Source organism: Prinia subflava, chromosome 5 (assembly GCF_021018805.1).
Source record: "Prinia subflava isolate CZ2003 ecotype Zambia chromosome 5, Cam_Psub_1.2, whole genome shotgun sequence".
Lineage (NCBI taxonomy): Eukaryota > Metazoa > Chordata > Aves > Passeriformes > Cisticolidae > Prinia > Prinia subflava.
The window spans coordinates 15108805-15128006 of record NC_086251.1 but is presented as its reverse complement, the minus strand read 5'-3'; the positions used below and the strand labels follow the sequence as shown (position 1 = coordinate 15128006).

General features: G+C 39.4%; 1 protein-coding gene across 2 annotated transcripts; it reads left to right on the top strand.

Annotated features, from left to right (window-relative positions):
- The first annotated feature begins 298 nt into the window (after positions 1-298).
- Positions 299-18824, top strand: TSG101 (tumor susceptibility 101). Of its 2 annotated transcripts, none has more exons than XM_063398126.1 (10): positions 299-458; positions 3805-3889; positions 5708-5773; positions 6365-6528; positions 7867-7993; positions 10178-10244; positions 11844-11935; positions 16509-16711; positions 17646-17885; positions 18487-18824. In XM_063398126.1, exons 1-10 carry the CDS (start codon positions 417-419, stop codon positions 18574-18576), a joined length of 1176 nt encoding a protein of 391 aa, XP_063254196.1. In that variant the 5' UTR covers positions 299-416; the 3' UTR covers positions 18577-18824. The 2 variants fall into 2 exon arrangements, with proteins under 2 accessions (XP_063254196.1, XP_063254195.1); XM_063398125.1 differs by having other exon boundaries at positions 11841-11935.
- Positions 18825-19202: the final 378 nt, after the last annotated feature.

The following is a 19202-nucleotide window of genomic DNA, read 5'->3' as shown; positions in this document are numbered from 1 at the left end:
TGTTCTTTATTTAGTGTTCTTGTAATAATTTTAACCGTAAAATACTGCCAGCTCTTAGAGTTGTGTTTTGTGGATTAATTTGATGTCGCGCTTGTGTCGTGTTCCTTGAACAATAACCAAAGGGCCCGGCTCCAGCGGCCCTGGGGACTTGCTTCCCCACGGGCGGGGAGCCCCGGGCAGGGCGGGGAGCCCCGGGCAGGGCGGGGAGCCCCGGGCAGGTCTTCGGGCGCTCAGGCCGCTGCCGCTCCCCGGCGCGCTCCGCCGGAGCCGCGCGGTGCCCGCCCCGTGACGCGCGGCAGCGGCGCCGCCGCCGGAAGCGGGCGCGCGGCCCTTCCTGTGTTTATGTAGGGCCGGGCCGGCGGCACCGGGAGCAGCGGCGGCACCGACACCGGCACCGGCAGCGAGGGGCGGCCGCCATGGCCGTGTCCGAGAGCCAGCTCAAGAAGATGCTCACCAAGGTAGGGGCGCGGCCGGCCGGGCTCGGCGGGCGGCAGCGGGGCCCGGCGCCGGGAGGCTCCGGGGAGTGGGGTCGGGCAGCAGGAAGGGCGCAGCGAGCCTAAAATGGTCGTGCCGAACTGCGGGGCTGCGCTGGGACGGTGCCAGGCAGCAGCGGGGCCGTGGGGGGCTCACGGCGCTTGTGCTCCCCGGTTACAGAAGGGGAAGGCGAGCTCAGCATCGCTGACCGGGGTGGGGTGGGTTTGGTTTGGTTATCGCCCCTGTGTAAGGAAACGGGAAAATCTCATGGAAGGCGAATCATTAACCACTGAATCATGCAGAGCCACGCGTGCCACTCTTCGGGTGAAAACCGGGCTTTGTCCAGCAGCTTGGAATGGAAACCCCGAAGGCTGACACTTAGCGGGAGTCACTGTGTTGGGGAGGATTTAGGGGGAGTTTGGCAGTATTTAATCGGATGTGTAGGGTTTTGAAATGAAGTAGAATAGTTGAGGATCCGATCAAAACCAAAGGCACATTCACCTGCATGGACTCATAAGCAGATTTTTCTATCAGCTTGAAAATGTGTATTGAATACTTATTCAGTGTCAGCAAATGAGATCATATATGTATTTGTGTACACCTCTCCTCAATAAATTAATTATGCGATGCCATAGAAGAAATAGAATTTAAGGGAACCTAATGTTGTTGTTCCCCCACACTTGCTCATTATATACTCCCGTCTGACTTTCTGTAGGTGATGAAAAATGAAAATGCTGTTTCATTATATTTATTTTTCAAAAGTAGTTACACTTTCTGTTCTAGAGTTTAGTGCTGTTTCCCATATGGAATAGTGCAGTGTATGAGATAACAAAAGCTTGACCCTAGTTTGGGAGAACGTAAGCACTTGATTTAACTTCAGGTATTTATCTGCTGTCAGATCTTGAAATGCTTCATCCTACTGTGATCTGTTTCCTGGTATGTAAAATGAGGGGAATGCATTTGCAATCTGAGAATGGAGGAAGGAAAAAGGCTAGAAATTAAGAATTCAAATTAATCAGTTTTAGTTACCTTAGTAGGAATCATTAGGATCTTATATTTTCCAAAGAGATTTTCGTATTTCTTGGAAATCAGTCTAAGTACAGAAATTAACTGCTGAAATTAACATTTAATTTTGCTTGTAGCAGTAGCTGGAGTCATACAACTGTCTCTCTACTAAGTAATCATCACTCAGTGTAAGAACAGTTCGCAAGAATATTATTTTATTTTGTTTTAATATAGATATGAAAATGCTTTATGTTCAGGTGTTGTGCCTAATTTTTGAAAGCACCCCCGATAACCAGATTTGTGGTTTATCAGCCCCATTGTGCACCAGGTTCACAGTGTGCCTGCTGAGCAGGCAGGCATTGTTTTATCAGTTCTTAACTCAGCTCACTTGAGATGCTTGCGCCAGAAGTGGAAGTGAGGCCTGGCTCTGCTCTGACCTCTGTGCTGGGAGGGTGGGGAGGCACTGGCACAGGTTGCCCAGAGAAGCTGTGGATGCCCCATCCTGGTGGTGTTCAAGGCCAGGCTGGATGGGGCTCGGAGCAAGCTGGGATAGTGGAAGTTTCCCAGCCTTGGGCTTGGAACAAGATGATCTTCAAGGTGGCTTCCAACCCAAACCATTCTATGATCCTTGTTCTTTTTAGGAGCTTCTGTTAGCGGAATCCGCTTCTCTTTTTAGCAGTGATTATGCCAATCTTGTTGAGGCTCTATCCTGGACCATAAGGTTTGTTCCTATGAAAAGGCCCCACCTTTTAAAAGTAGCTGGTGATCGGCTGTCACTTGTCCTGTAGTGACACATGCAGCGGTGTGGGGATGTGCTGCCAGTCCCTGGCTGGTGTACCTGAAAATTCCTCCATGTCCCAGCAATGCCTGTTCCTGTTTCTGCCAGCTGTTGGGGAGGGAGGAACGTATTCAAATGTTAACAAAGTTGTCACTCTGTCAAGTCCCTTCTGCACTCACCCAATCCTGCACCCACTTTACAGAGGGGGCTGAGATGGTTTGCTGCAGCCCTCCCACCAAAGCAGCATCCAGGGGCTGATTCACCTCTGTGCTGGTGCTTCCCTGTGCACACAGGAATCCTTGCTGGAGGGATTGCTTTCTGTCCCAGACCAGCAATTTGCAGACAGACTGTGTGGCTGTTTTGTCCTTGGCCATTTGAGGAAGATCAGTCACAGCATCACCCGAGGTGCTGATGCTTCTGTAGGCTGAGGTGGCATGGTGGGTTCATCTCTGCTCAGTAAATCCAAGTTGTCATGCCCAGGAGGAGCATCCTTGTCAATCTCTGGAGGTGACAGGAAGAAGAGTAAATTTCTAAGCTTCACAACTCATGAGTGTTTGTCAGAGCTAAGGTGACCTTTAACTGTGGCACCATAGTTTGCTCTGGGATAGTGTCTGGATTAATTTGTTCAGATGTTGTTAACATTTGCATGCTTTGGATGTCAGACATTTCATTGTGCTGGGCCCCTTGTCTTCCTACCCTGGTTCAATGAAAGGTTTCTGTCTGTGTTCCTTAGGACATCTGAAGACTGCAATTTTTAAAAATTATATTAGAGTCAAAAAATTGTCAAGGGACCACATGGCTGGCTTTTCTTTTCGATAGTAATTATCAGGAGGAATGACCACCAGGCTAAAGAGCTGCACTGTGTGGTTGTGTGAACACTGTGAACCAGCTCTGTTGCCCAGGAGTTTCTTTTCTGTCTGTGGGTTATAGCTCTGACACTGGTGAATTCTGCAGTAGTGTATCTGTGGTTTACAGGGCATCTGTGCTGTTACTCCCTGCTCCTGACAGAAGGAAAGGACTAAAACTGGTGTTATTGCTGGTAATGTTAGGCCTTGATTTGTCTGCTTTCTAGCTGACAAAATACATGTAACCGCTAATCAATGATTGATAAATGTGGTGTTGCTTTGAAAAGTGCTATGAAATGTATCTGTGTGGTTCAGATCCTAGATAGCTGTTTAACAGGAATGTTCAAAACATCACTGTATTTGTTGGAAGATTACTTTTTTTTTAAAGATTCACACCGATTTCTCAGATACACTTGGTTGTGGTAGATCATGAAAGAAAATTGAATAGCTTTCCCAAATCAATTGATGCTTAGACCCTTGTTAAGACTTAATATCTTGTTAAAGTTCGGCAAGTTATATAGGCAGTGGTTGTTTAAGTAATATGGACAAGTAAATGACTGTTCCAAACTAAGAGTGGAGAAGAATGTCCATCTGTAGATGTAAACTCTCATAAATGCTGTCTGTTGGGTAAAATAAAAAATTGAATTAAATTATGCTAAAAATATAGCTTCTGAAGTAATTTCTTTCTCTTTTGTTTTCCAGTATAAGTATAGAGACCTAACCATACAGGAGACAACCAGTGTTATTACTCAGTACAAGGACCTCAAACCTGTCATGGATTCATATGGTTAGTCTGTGCATGAGAAATTTTTTTTGATGAATTGTTGATGTGTTAGATGTCTTTGGTGGTTTTTGTATGGGGGGGGGAAAGAAGATTAACACCAGAAAACATTACTTGAGTTTCTCTTTTTGTCTTGGACATCAATACTTCTTTAGAAACACAGACTCAGTAATATAGTAAGGGTACTTTAGAAAATAACTATCTAATATGCCAAGAAGTGTCATGTTTTTCACAGCTGAACTTTTTGGTTAATCACTCACTGATGTCATCATTTGGTGTCCTGAGATTGCTGGTGTCTTACAAATTCAGCTTTGCTGCCATATAAAGACATTTTTAAAATTCTGTGTAGGAAGAACTGTAAATCAATGAAGAAATGCTTCATTTAAAATCATTGTGGTAGTCCTTAAGAGTATGAAGAAAACAGAGTCAAGTATATAGAAAATTGGCATGAGGGTTTTGTAATGTAACTTATTGATGATAATCACTGTTTGTTAGCTGTTTTAAAGTCTCTAAGTTAAGTGTGTTAAATGAAGACGATATCTAGGGTTTCTCAGCATACAGTGATCCAGCATAGCTGCTGAGGTCAGCCTTCTTCTGGTCACCTTTTTCTAACTGTTACCTGTAGGATTCCTCTGTGATCTAATTTATGTTACTAATATGTCAACAAAAATTTTAAAGTCTTCTGCTTTTTAAGTTGTATATCTGGATTGAGAAATAGTAAGAAGGGACATGGACAGGTAAAAGATGAATTAGTTTTAACTTTAGTAGCTGCATGCCAGCAGCTGTCACAGAAATAAAAATTCATGCAGTGACTGGAGAAACAAAACAGGAGTGAAAGGACTGTGGCTGGAATAGCTGCACAAGCTCGCATAACATGGTGATCACAATTCCAGATATCCTTGAGCTGTAGCCATTTGTGTTCCCTAATGCTCTTTAAGCTGCCTGGGAGAGGCTAAGCACAAATCACTTATAGATAATCGATAATATCTGTAGCAGTGACATCAGCTGCAAGAAAGTGATTACACTGCTGATGAGAGAGTTTTCAAGTTCATATTCATAATGAAATATATGCCCCCAGTGAAATCCCAACATGTTCTACCTGCCTCTGCAGAACATCAGCACCACAATATCTGTGCACAGTAACCTACATTTGAATTGCGGCTAGAAACTTTCAGGAGGAGTTAAGAAGACAAAAGCTTCCTCAACAGAAGCTGATTTATTCAGCCAAGAATAATGTATTGGATTAAAAGTATGAGAAAACTAAATACAGCAACTCAGTAAATTTAGGTCAGAGTTCTTGTGCAGTTTGTGACTAAGGTTTGGCAGAGTCAAGCACTCTTTCTTCCTCTTCAGTGTGTTACTGTTCAGTTAAATTTCCTTTGCTGGTTCTGTAATAAATGCCTGTGGCATATGCTTGAAGAAAGCATAAGGAATTATTTTGTGAACCTCAAATGACAGGGTTTTTTTTTAAATCAAGTTTGACTTCAGATTATCTTTGCAGCAACTTGCATTACTTGCAGTTTGCAAGGTTCCAACATTGTATTTGGTCATTGAATGAGGAAACAGTTTTATTTGTCAAAGGGTAGTTTGGCAGTGATTAGTCAGTCATTTCTCAGAAGGGTGTTATTCACAAGGAGTTACCTGACTGTGGACAGTCATTTGCTAATCCATAAATGTGCAAGAGATGAACCTTTCAGGCTGAGTTTATATTTGTATGTGTGTAACTCGTGAAAACTTGGGCCAGTAAATAGATGGGGAATAACCTGAGCTGAGATTAACGTAACCAATATGTTTGTCTTAAAAATATTGTTTGTTCTCTTTCAGTTTTTAATGATGGTTCATCCAGGGAGTTGATGAGCCTCACTGGAACCATTCCTGTGCCTTACAGAGGTATGCATGTGTTATAATTATCATCATCCCCATTATTTTCAAAAATTGCATGAAAAACTTGGATTTCTCCTGATTCAACTTTACTACTTCAGTGATCAGTCTTTTCTTGAAATCCTTTACTTGTCCAAAGTAAAATATTTTGAAGAAACTGTTCTCTATTTTTGCTGCAGGATAAAATTTGAATGCTGAGCATTGCTTCTTCAGTCATCTACAGCTTTGTAACATCTTTTTTCTTTCAGGATTGCATGTTTTTTCAGGCTTGTCAGTTGAATGAGGGTTGCAAGCCATTTATTGCTGCAGCTAATGATAACTCCAATTAGAGTCTTTTAATGTTGAATTATAAAACAAATGAGATTGTGTAGTAGTGGTGAGTGATGGTTGTGAATCAAAGTTAAATTGTTCTGAGAAATGTTCACTTTGTGTCCATGGTGTTACCTATTTGTTGAATGTTAGTAGATTTTGGCTCTGGCTTTGAACTTTGTACAGTTGAGTTTACTGGGTTTAGGAGTTTTTTATGAATCTGAATACAGGAGGAGGACAGTTGAAGAATTGAAATAATGACTTCTAAAATCTTTAAAATGTCTTTTCTAGGTAACACATATAATATCCCCATTTGCTTGTGGCTGCTGGACACCTACCCTTTCAACCCCCCAATTTGTTTTGTTAAACCCACGAGCTCTATGACGATAAAAACTGGGAAGCATGTTGATGCAAATGGAAAGATATACCTTCCCTACCTGCATGAGTGGAAATATGTAAGTATAGGGAACTTGAAATTCTCAAACTGCTCATTCTGCATTCCTCAAGATAGTTGTATCGTTTTTCATAAAAAAACATAGTCTTTATTTGAGATCTTAAACCATTTTTTAAATAAAATGAGCTGGTTTTTGGAATGTCTTAAAGTTGAGGATGTTGCATTTTGTGTTCTGGTTATTTAAGGTAATTAATGGTGCCTTCAGTTACAACTTGTCTGGTTAAACAGCGCAGCATAAGGTGTCCTCTCCCCTGGCAAGAGAGTGATGTGAAGATTTGTGACATAAGAATACTTACAGAAGGAAAATTATGAATTTACTTAAAATATCTCTGTGACTAAAATGGACTTTTACAAGCACTTGGACTTCCTTATGTAGACATTCCTAGACCCTCATGTATATGGATATATTTTCTTTATCAATAAATAGAGGCATTGAGCAGTGCAGGCCTCATAGAAGTTTTGGTCAAAACATGGACTTGTAAAGATCAACTGTGTTGACAAGATTAGAAAAATTATACAAGATGCATGGTTCTGCAAAAAGTGATTAATAGGAATACATTTATTAAGATGATAGTTCAGTGCTTGCATAGTAATAGTGGAAAAAGTCTGCCCAAGTCAGGTGTTGCACAAAGCAAGAGGATCATGTAAACTTCAGTTAATACAGAGTTCTTTCAGTTGGAGAGGTTGGTAAAAATAAGTGGATTATAGTGCTAAATAAACTTGGAATTGGGGTATTTAATCTGGTGCTGCATTCATGATGCTTGTTCCTATTTTGGCAAAATGAAATCTTGCCTATATTAAGTAGCTACAGAGAAGTCTGGGTTAACTGTGTTTAAAAGAGGTTCGTGCCACTCCTTAGTGGGTTAGAATATTTTTTCTGTTGAGACATTCTGAATCAGAGCAAAAGCTGTGATATATGAAATGGAAATGTCTAAAAAACTTGGGGATCTTGATGTTTTTTGTGTTGCAGGGTGGATTTAATTTTTTTAAGTATTACTCTAAATCATCATTGGACATTTATACCCAGTTATTTGTTATCCTGCAGTTGATAGGGAACCATGTATTACCCAGTTCATTCTGGGTGTAAACTTGGCTGCTGGTGTATTTTGCTATATGGTTTTGAGTACAAGCTGGCTGGGTTTGGTGTCTCTAATAGAATCCAGAAAGGAAATTATTTATACACTTACGTATACAGATACAGACATGCATTTTAAGAACACTTAAACCCACAAATAAAAGGAATGCTTTTGAGAGCTGATGGAAAGGCATCCTGTTGTTGCTACAGTCAATTAAACTTTCTGTTGGCAAATCAACAACTTGTGATTTGCTTTCCTCCCAGCCCCAGTCAGACTTGTTGGAGCTGATCCAGGTCATGATTGTTGTGTTTGGAGAGGAACCTCCAGTGTTTTCTCGGCCTACTGCTTCCTCCAGCTACCCCCCATACCAGGCAACAGGCCCACCAACCTGTAAGTGCTCATCACTGCTGATTTCTGCAAATAATCATGTTCATATTTCAAAGGGATTGTTGCCCTGCACAAATAATTATCTGCCCACAAATAATGCGTTTTACTTTTTACATTGCTGGCTAATGAATTCACCTGGGCTGTTCTTTTACCTTTGTTGGACTCAATGATCTTAAAGGTTTTTACAACTTCAGAGGCTCTGTGAGTCTAAGAATTCAGGTGGGGTTTGGGGTTTTGGAGGGGAAAAATCAAGTTTGTATTACAACACAGCAAAACCCAGAAAAAAACAGAACACACTCAAACCCCCAAGCTCCTCAAAACAACCTGTGTCCTGTCAACATTCCCAGATAGACTTACAAAGAGATTATTCAAATAACTTTCTATCAGTTTTTTTCATTCTAATAATATAAGCCCATCTTTTAAGTATCCTGCAACCATTGATTTCATAAGCACAAGCATGCCTATAACTTGTTTCCTATGCCCACAGTCCTGTTTGTGTGGTTTATTTTTCTTCTTTTTTCAAATTGCTGGCTGAATATTTAAAAAAAACCCTGCCTTGTGATTTTTTTATTCTTTGTTCTCTATTGATGGGGTGCTCTGACTTGGTACCCATTCTTATTTTCTTGCTAAAATCTTCAAGACTTATTTAAATCATTTATTTATTTAAGCTTCTGGAGGCTATTATTATTTAAGCTTCTTCAGGCTTTAAAGACTGAGGGATAGGTAGGTGAGGGAAAAAGAGGAAATGGGAAACAGCAAATCCTAGAAGTTCTTTCAGGAGGAGGCTCTGTGTTGGGTGGGAAAAAGCCAAAAAAACAGCAGCAAAGACCTCCTCAAGTCAAAGACTGGGGCAGTAGAGAAGGGGAGCAGTTTAGCTGGAGATTGTTTATTTAATAATGTTACAACAGTTCCACATGGATTTAATAGTACAGTAGCTGGATTTTGAGTTATTTATTTTTGCCAGATTTTTAAGGCTGTGTCCATTTTCTATTGAAATATGGCTTTTACTTGATCACAGTGTCACATTTGAAAAGCTGAAGTGCTGTTCATTGTCATTTCCAGCAGAAACCAATTTTAGCAAGGTTTTAGGCTGTGAACCTGTGAGAAAATGGGTAGCAAATATAAATGGGAATTAGGAATAATTGACTAAAGGCAGGTGATTGGGACTTTTCAGCTTGTCTGTGGTGTTTGTGAGAGCACCAGAGGATTGGAATGTCCTGGATTTCCAGGAGCAGTGGGGGTCAGTGTAAGTGTGGTTTTAGCAGAGGCTGTGACTTGTGCCTTAAGGACAAACCTGCAGTGAACCACATTTGATTGCTCTTGTAGTCAGACAGAGCTGAAGTGCTTTGAATTACTGTTTTGAATTGAGCTGAAGTACTGTGAATTATTTCATAACTTCAATAATTTTAGTGCAAATGTTTCAGGGTTTTGAAATTATTAATAGCTACTTAGTTTGACTAGTGTAATCAGACTTTCCTTATTTTCTAAACATGTAGGGTTTGGGTTTTTTCACGTTATAGATACATTTTTTAAGAAAAAATGAAGTCCTTTGACAAAAATTTTAATCATCTGAAAGCTCTGAAAGGTGGGAAAAAAGAAGTTATTTGATGACGTATTGCTAAAATTTGCTAGAAATGTGGAATAACTATATCCAAACCATAATTTTGTCAGCTTTTCAAGAAAAATCTTGAACTTGCTAAGACTATTTAGATATTTATATGTGCTGATAACAGATTTTTAAATACAACTTCTAAACAGCAGAAATTACTTGATAAGGACATGGTTGGATCATTATACAGCTAATCAACTACTCTGAAGGTACTTAAATTATGCACTTGTTATTTAGTGAACAGAGATCATTGGCTAGACAGGTTAAAATCTTTTTTCAGCTATTACAGAAAAAATGGAGACAGCTCTTCAGGTGGGTCATCTTTAATACCATGTTTGGGGTTTTTTTCCTGAGTACCCTAGCTGCAGATTCTTTTTTTTTTCCTTAATACACCTATTTGTTGTGCAGTTTTAAATTAATACCTATTTTTGTCTATGCAGTGATTACTTTAAAGTAATGATTAAGAAAAAAAATTAATGTAATGATTAGGTTATTTGTATATATGAGGAAGAACTTCTTTACATTGAGGGTTTAAAAATCTGCAGTGTAAAAATACAAAAAATTCTTGTTTTATTTAGCTTCCTATGTGCCAGGAATTCCTGGTGGAATATCTCCCTATCCACCATCAAGCACTCCAAACCCAAGGTAAGACCCCCTTTAAACTCTTATCATTTCCCTGATAGAGTTTCACTGAATAGTGTCTAATCATAATTATATTTTCTTACGGTGTATTTGTTGTTAATTATTCATGTTAGCAGGGTTTGTGAAAAGTGAGGGCCGAATTCTTGTCAGTAGCCAAAATTGGAGGAAGGTCTAGCTTAGTGTTGCTTCAAATAAAATACATATGGGTGTGATAAATAGATTTTGAAATTACCTCACTCCCAGCTGTTATCTTCCTTCACTCATTTATTTTTATGAGGCTGATATGTTTACACGACATGGAAAGAAAGGTACCCCTAAAAGTCGAGATTTTATTAGCAACTCAAAAATTGAACAAAACATTGCTGGGTTAATACAAACCTTGACTCCAGAGTAAATGGGGACTTGGAGCACTATAAGGGAACTTGAAGAACACAAAGTTACTTCGAAAGCTTTTCATTACTATTAACCAAGATTTTTTTTCTGTATAATCATTTGGAGTAAAGCATTTCCAGAAGACTTCCAGATCTGTCTTAGTAAATAGTGAGGTGTTGACTGCTGCCTCCTAGTGTGTGCTTGTATTTTTACATCATAATTAATCGTTTTTATTATTAATATCCTTATGTCCTGATTTTGTAGTAGGAGCATATGAGATGTTAGTGTAATATGGACAATTTTTATTTTAAAATATTTAAAAATGTAAAAAACCTGTGTGGATTGGGACGGGGGGGAGTGTTATGTTTTAAGAGGAGAAAAGTTTGGGGTTTTTTAAATTCTTAGAGCATGTTTTTTCCTCCTAAATATGTTTGAAGTGCTCTTAATGTTTGTACAAAAGAACTGTTCCTAAAATTTGTAATTTATGAATTAATAGGAAGGTTTTAAGAACTATTAAATTTGCAGTTACCTGAAAGAAAGACAGAACATGCTTATTTTATATTTTGCAGGAAGTTTTGGAGCACTTTGGTTAATTATTACTGTGGTTAATACTCTGCTGCATGCAGGTGTTTGTCAGTCTAGTACTGACTAATTCGTGTCCTTGTTTAGTTGATAGCAAATGTACTTTAGAAAGGTGGTGTAGACTGTCACATGTCATCTCATAACTGTTTCAGTGAGCAAATGAATGTTTTGGCTTTCTTTATCCTTCAGAGCAGGACTGAAAATTTCTGGAGGAGTTTATTTCACCTTGCAACCACATTTTGCACTTCTTTGCATTTTTAGGTTGACATAAAGAAGTTCATCATTTTCTTAACTGTTCTCATATTAAAAATCATTAATTTGAAATTGTTGTGTGGGGGTTTGTAGCTAGAACAGTTTCTTCTGGATACTTCTGGGATTTCATATAGCAAAACAGAGAGATTCAGGAGAATTTGTTATCCAAATGTTGACCAGGCAATAACTAGATGGGGTTTCAGATAAAATGGCATCTTAAATAATACCAGAAATACCAGTTGTGAAAGATGTTAATGTGAACAGGAAAAAGGCCTGCAATTTTAACATTTTATTATGTAAACGAATGTTTAATATGGTGGCAGTAAAGATAATCTAGGTGGATGATATTTTACTAATAGTTGCATAACATTAGCATATTTTTCTTTGTCAAAGCAGCTACCCAAACTATCCTTATCCAGGTGGTGTTCCCTTTCCAGCAACCACCAGTGTTCAGTACTACCCTTCCCAGCCTCCTGTCACCACTGTTGGTGAGTACCTTGGAAAGGGGTTCTCTGAAGTAAAGCTTCTCTAGATATATCTAAAGAAATAAAATGGAAAAAGGAACTTGTTCTTACTCTGAATTTCCAAAGTATTAAGCTTTAATTAAAATTTATTCAAAGGAAGAAAAAAATACATTTTACTCCCCTTCAGTCAGGAATTTGATATATTCCTGGGTTTATGCCATACATTGTGTGTGCTTTGTGAATGTTTTGAAGAGCACTGCATGTAACTACATGGGGTTTTCCTCGCCCTTTAACTGTAGGTGACTTTTGATTGTCTGCATTGCCCTGTTCACGGTTTAGAAAAACACCTTTGTCATCATTTAAACATCTTTATATTTAAACATATTTATACTTTCTTTCCTCCCAAAATAGTAACTTCCTAGAATAGCAGTTTAGAATGAGCTTCATTTTTAGTGAGTTTCTTCTCCAGCCTCTTCCCTGTTGCTTCTTAATGATCTCTGCTTGTCTCTTCCTCCTTCGTTCCCTCCAGCATCAGGATTTAGGGTATTGACCTGTGTCTTTTCCCAGTCTGCTGCTCTGTGGCCCTCGCTTTCCACCCTGCCTCTCACTTCTGGTGTGTGTGTAGGAGACTGGGAAGCAGTGGTAAATGTCATCTAGTTAAGTGGGAAGCTGGTGCAGTAACTTTCCAGCTGGCTGACAGTCCTTTTGGCACAGTTATAAGGTGAGGGTGTAGATTCTGTTGTGACATGTTCACATTAGCAATCCACTGTAGACTCTTGAGCCCCGTAATTTAGAAGTGCGTCCATAGGTTCTTCATTTAATGTGTGATCTCCCAGTTATTTATGGAATGGCCTGGGTTAGAGTCATAGAATGTCTTTTCTTTCCAGAACTGTGTGTATTTTGTGATTTTCCTTCACATACATGGGGACAAGGCAAGGGAAGAGAGATGCTTCTACTTTACTCTTACTAAAATATCTGAGGAGTTCTGTTACTACAGAATTTGAAAGCAGCAGTAAGTTGTATGTTGTATTTTCCTTGTGCCTGATCCTGTCCTTTGTGTCCAAGTTCTTTCAGCCTTTTCAATTAAGAAAGCATTTTCTGAAAGTTCTTGGCTGCTTCAGTGGTCCCCTGGGCTCTGAGGTGATGTGGGGCTGCACTGGTGTCCCAGGGGATCAATGGTCTGCACTGGCTCTCCTGTAGGGAGCTGATAACCTTTCTGGGAAAGCTGGCTTTCTGCAGGGTCTTTCTCAAATAAATCCAGTTTTGCCTTTATGTAGCAGAGTGTTAATTTAAAAGAGAAATATATTCTATTTGATTTCTTTCCCTCGTTTTCATCCCCTCTGAAGATGAATAGAGGTGCAGTATCTGTCAAAGGCAGAAGACTCTTCCAGTGCTGAGTTAGATCATCTGTGATTCCATGTTGTAATGCCAGGTTTCATAGTGACAATTTAACATTACACTGATTCATTCATTACAGCTAGGTAAAAGCCCTACACCTGGTTTACATGACTTATCTCTTGTGCCAGATGAAATGCAAACACACCTCTTTAATCATCCACTACACTTAAAATATTGTGAAGTGTTTTTGTTGTGTTTGTTTTGTTTGGTATGTTTTACAGTCCAGTATTGTTTTTTCCTTTCAACTGAAAATGTTTATTTCCTGTACAGTTTGTTTGTTTGGCTGTGGTTTATTGTGATAGTTTATTCAGGAGCATATCAGTTGTTACAACTTCAGAGTTTTGTGGGGGTGGTGGTGATGTATTTCCTGTAGTGAGCCTAGTTTGAATTGAAGGAAAATGTTCATGCAAAGCAGCTCAAGTTTTTCATGATCACTTGTTCTTCAAACAGTCCTTTAGGCTTTTTCTTTCTGTTCAGTCATCTGCCATTAATTACTTTTTTGATGCAATTACTGGTTTGATGACTCTGTAAGGTCACATCTGAAACCAGACTCTGCCTAGTAAAGGTTAAAGGCTCCAGAGTTCTGTGGATTTAATGACCATGAACTTTTCCCCAAGCTGGGCTAATTATGGAAGTGACAGAAGATGCTATGGGTTCATGCTCTGTAAGAAGATCCATTGATTGAACTGCATTAAAATGATGCTTTTTATGTTCAAAGACCTCTTCCCTCTCTGGTGGCATTTCTGTGTGAACTTTGTGCTAGGTGTATTGTGATTTTTTTTTTTTCCCCTCTGTTCTACTTTACTGTTAAAGTGAGCTTTGCATAAAAACTCTCAGAGGGAGGGACATTGAGGGAAAAGAAAGTAAGCGTAAGTTGTGCTGATACTGTTTCTGGTGATTCTGACTTTGTCTTAGAGTATAATTCATTATTTAAAGTAAACAGTAACTAAAATCATGCTAATTCTGTTTTTTGAAGGGAAATAAGGCCTTTTTGATTTGGAACAATTGTCTGTTTTAATCAGGAAGTCCTGTACAGTGAATAAACTCTGTTCTAGATAGTTTGACTGACTTGGTTTGAATTTTACTTCTCCGTGTAGAAAGTGCAGTTCTTTTCTCCTTTTCACAAGAAGCAGCAATGATGGATTCCTGGATTTGTGTATATGGTGCTGTTTGACAACTTCTGTTGCTGGCTCTAATAGTTAACCAAATTTTGCAAATTATCTTGTTGACTGAAAACAGGGTGAATTTTTTAGGCCAGAACTGTAAATCAGATGAAGTGTTTGGACATTAATATTTTCTTAAGGCTGTCTTTGCACCAGTTGTTTAATAATTCAGTCTCTTTATTTTTCAGTGGTAATTTGCTCATTCTTTTTAAAAAGTACACATATTCTGGTGCAACTTATAGGTATGCAAAGTGCTCACATTAATAATGATCAAAATTTATGTTTTCTGTATTTTAGAAAGGCTTTAGTGGATTAGTAAGCATGATGTGCTTCTTCCTGTAATTCTGTCGTTCATTTGCATAGCTTTATTTTTCCACCTGTATAGCTTGGTGTAGGTTTTGTGGACAGGAACAGAGTAAAAAATACAGAGAAGAGATAAAAATTTATGCAGTCTTGTTTTGATAGCAGAAGTCAAAAGAAGTCTTCAAATATACAAGATTCATATGAGCAGTGATTAGTAGTTTTTTCATTTTATTTTTTGAAATCTAGGGTACTGGGAAATATAACAGCTTCAGGGTTTTGATAGCTGTGTCTCTGGATAAAAGGATACTCTGGTAAAAATTGTTTTTGCTTATTTTCTTTGTTGTTATAGAGCTTCAAAACTCTCTGTGTTTCATTCATAGCAGTTGTGAAGTTTAGGCACAAAAGCTGCTGTAATTGTTGCTATGTCAGTAGTTGTTACATTCCCGTTGAAATTTCACTGATCTAGAAGGTGTGAGGCACAAGCCTGGGGAAAGTGTGATCCTCCAGTTATTCCCACAGAATAACTGAAGTGGTTTGTGATAAATATCATCAGTAGCCACTTCACATTTGCTAGAGCGCTCTGAGTTTCCTGGTCTGGAGACACATTGCAGTTCTTGTGACAGACACAAAGTCCTTACCTTTCTGTTTAAAAGCGTGTTAGTGATAGACGCTTGAAATTATCCTTGAAAGGCTGATTTGCAAAAGCATATTCTGGTCTCCTGCCCCTTCTGCCCACTTGCCCATAGGGATGCACTGTTCTTGAGCCTGGAGGAAGTGATCCTTGAATATTCACCTGCTCTCTTGGACCCCTCTTCCCTCTATGATAAATTCCCATGGAATTCTTCCAAGAAGGTCTGTGAAGAGGCCAGAGCTAGCTCTCATAAACTCCAGGGTTGCAGTCGTGTTCATCGCCCTGCTGTCTGCTTGTGGGATACGGAACTCCATGATCTCCTGGTCTCTGTAGCCAAGGCTGCCCCAACCTTTGCATCTCCAACCAGACATTCTTGTTAGTTTTACAAGGTCCAGCAGCACATCTTTCCTCGTTGGCTGCATCTGTATCAGAAAGTTATTGTCAGTGCTTTCCAGGAATCTCCTGGATTGTGTGTTCCTGCCTCTGTTGTCCCTCCAGCAGGTGTCAGGGTGGCTCCCCATGAGAACCTGGGCTGCTTGCCCTTCCTGGAAGTATCCCCGCTTGAGCTGCATGGGTGTTCTCTATAGCTCTCCCTTTGTCTTTCCTAGTTTAAAACTTGCCTTACCAGGCCAGGTAATTAAAGAAAAAAAACCAAACCAACCAAAAAAAACACCCCACAAAAAACCTCAAATACCTGCAGTTGGTAAATTCATTGTCTCGAGCCAGCTGTTACATTAATTGTGGTTGAATACATCTAGCCATTAACTCTTGTTCTTCATAAGAAGGTCTTGGACTAGTAACATTTATGGACTTCAGAGGAAATGGCCACCTCATTTTAAAGTAAAAAAGGAGTGTGGATATGGGACTAGAGAAGTGAATTAATGGATGCATACTCTTAAATTTACTTGTGTCCATCCTAGTGTATGTTATCTCACTGTGGTGTCTTTGCTGCTTCTGGAAATTGTTACGGAGAGCAGTAAAATTATTTTACTGTCTCACATTGCTGAAGTACACAGAGCAACGTGGCCTCTTGCTACTCCAGCTGGCTTTATGCTGCAGGCAGTGCAGCCCAGCACTGATCTTGTGACCCCTCCTTGTGCAGGCCCCAGCAGAGATGGCACCATCAGCGAGGACACCATCCGCGCGTCGCTCATCTCGGCCGTCAGCGACAAACTGAGGTGGCGCATGAAGGAGGAGATGGATCGCGCACAGGCCGAGCTCAACGCCTTGAAACGCACAGAGGAGGACCTGAAGAAGGGCCACCAGAAACTGGAGGAGATGGTAACTCGCCTGGATCAGGAAGTGGTAAGCTGAGAGGAGCCACGGCTTCCCACCTGAGTATTCCTAGTAGTGAACAGAAGCTTGTAAATAATTAATCATTAGGCATGATAGAAATAACAAAGCTTCCAGCGCATTGTGCTTTTTCTCTTTTGCAGCTTTTGGGGGCTTGTGCTCAGGCTGAAGAAAGTCAGAAATAGCAGTGACCATGACATGCAGTGTCCTGCAGGTGTCTTAAAAATGTCATTGCTCAGTAGTAGAGGAACAGTATTTTTCCCCATTCTTCCTGTGAAAGATGTTAGTGGTGCGAGATTATTTCATATTTGTGTCTCAGTTTCTTGATAATAAAGTGTAACAGCAGCACTGGAGAACATTTCAGTGTCTTAGTGCAGAGAACACCGATTTTGGTCACAGCCTCCTTTTATAACTTTTCCTATTCCCAGAAGTCTCTCCTACTCACAGCATGCTCAGAAATTCCTGCAGTTTTTCATTAAGGCATCTTCCATTTAGTCCATCTGCTCCTTGCACTGCTGCTCGCAAGTAAGATTTTGGGACTGATGAACCAGCTCAGTGTTCAAATGTGGTTAAAAAAAACTATTAGAAATTATTAGTTGGACTAGAAAACTGGGGATACCACATTCTAAAGAAAATAATTACTTTGGCTTTGCTTTTATTATTTTTAGCTAGTTGAAATGGTTATTTTTCCTAATGTGGCAACTTGGAAATACTTGGGGTGTTGGCATGCCTTCTCTGCAGTTATAAATGGGTAATGGACTGACATTATCTAAAGCAGATGTTACTTTTTAAAAAAATCTGAAATCTACAGATTGATAGCTCTTTCTTTTGTAAAAATCTTAATAGACATAAGCAAAGAAGTACAGAATGAACTGGTATGTCTAAAAATCATTCATCTAGACAATTGTATCACAAGAAGATAAATAAACATCTTAATTGTTTTTAGGCTGAAGTTGACAAAAACATTGAACTTCTCAAAAAGAAGGATGAGGAGCTCAGTTCTGCCTTAGAGAAAATGGAAAGTCAGTCAGAAAATAATGACATAGATGAAGTTATAATTCCTACAGCACCACTTTACAAGCAGATCCTAAACTTATATGCAGAGGAAAATGCAATTGAAGACACCATCTTCTACCTTGGGGAAGCACTGAGACGTGGAGTGATAGACTTAGATGTCTTTTTAAAGGTAGGTTTCTTGAGATGTTTTTAAGATGTGTGTTTTAAATGTGTTTTACTTTGGACTCTGAGTCAGCTTACTGATGTTCATGATCTCTTCACAGAAGAGGATCCTGTAGGAACAGGAATATTTATACATTCAAACATAAGTTTTAGAAAGTAATTCCAGAATTTAAAGACCAATTTTTTAAGCATTATAGATGCAAAGTCATATTGTTTCCTTCTTGTGTAGACTTTGCTGGTTCTGTTTATCTACTGTTAGAACAACCATTCTCTGCCCCATGGGAAGGGCATTAGTCTGATTTCACCTTATGGAGTGCATGTTATTACTTTGATAAGAATATATGTGGAGTTAATAAGTAATTATTATAGCTTAATGAACTAGTTAATAAGTTAAAATTGCAAAAAATAGATTGTAGTGATTGCATTTGGTAGCCATCTGGTGGTCATTTTAAGCCAAGAAAGTGGCATTTAGTAGGATAGGGAATTGAGTGTTTCCAAAAAGCTGACATCCCATTTGGGTCCCAGAACATGCTGTGCTTTGAACATCGTACTGCAGTGTAAGTTTTGATCAGACCTTACCAATAGCCAGCTGTTGTCTCTTTCTGCAGCATGTACGCCTCCTGTCTCGCAAGCAGTTCCAGCTGAGGGCACTGATGCAGAAAGCAAGGAAGACTGCTGGCCTCAGTGATCTCTACTGAATTCCCAGACTTTACCTGGGAAGTTAGATTTCCTTGTGGAGCAGCCGTTCTCTTGGTCTTTCTCTTAATCAGTAGGTGCCCAGAGTAAGTTATTACATCATCCAAGTGTAAGATATTTTGAATCAATAATATATTTTCTTTTTGGTAAAGACTAGCTTTTATTAATGCACTTTCTATCTCCTGTAATCTTTGTGCTGGTGTACTTAACGCTGAATAAAACTTGTTGCATATTTTCTTCCTCTACAGAACTGTGTAATGTGCTTTCTTTTCAAGCAGTGTCAGCTTAACCATGCTTTCATTTTACTTGTGAGAGTTGGAGGATGATGTGCCAAACTGGAAAAGCTCATTTATTATGACAAGTGAAAACTGAAAGGTTTTATGAAAGGTGAAAACTCAAAAGGTTCTTGGTCTCAGCATGGCTTAAGACTGAGCCTTTGCCTTAAGGCTTTTCCTGTTACTGCTGGCCCTGAAGAGGTTGGAGTTCGTTTTAAAAAACTGGGTGAGACTTCCATAACTACATAACTGCCTGCAGCCTGCAGCACAGCTGCACACATAACATGTTTACAAAGGTGATGTTTGAGTTATAGTGACTCGAAAAATAGAATTCATTTAGGTGGGTGGAAGCA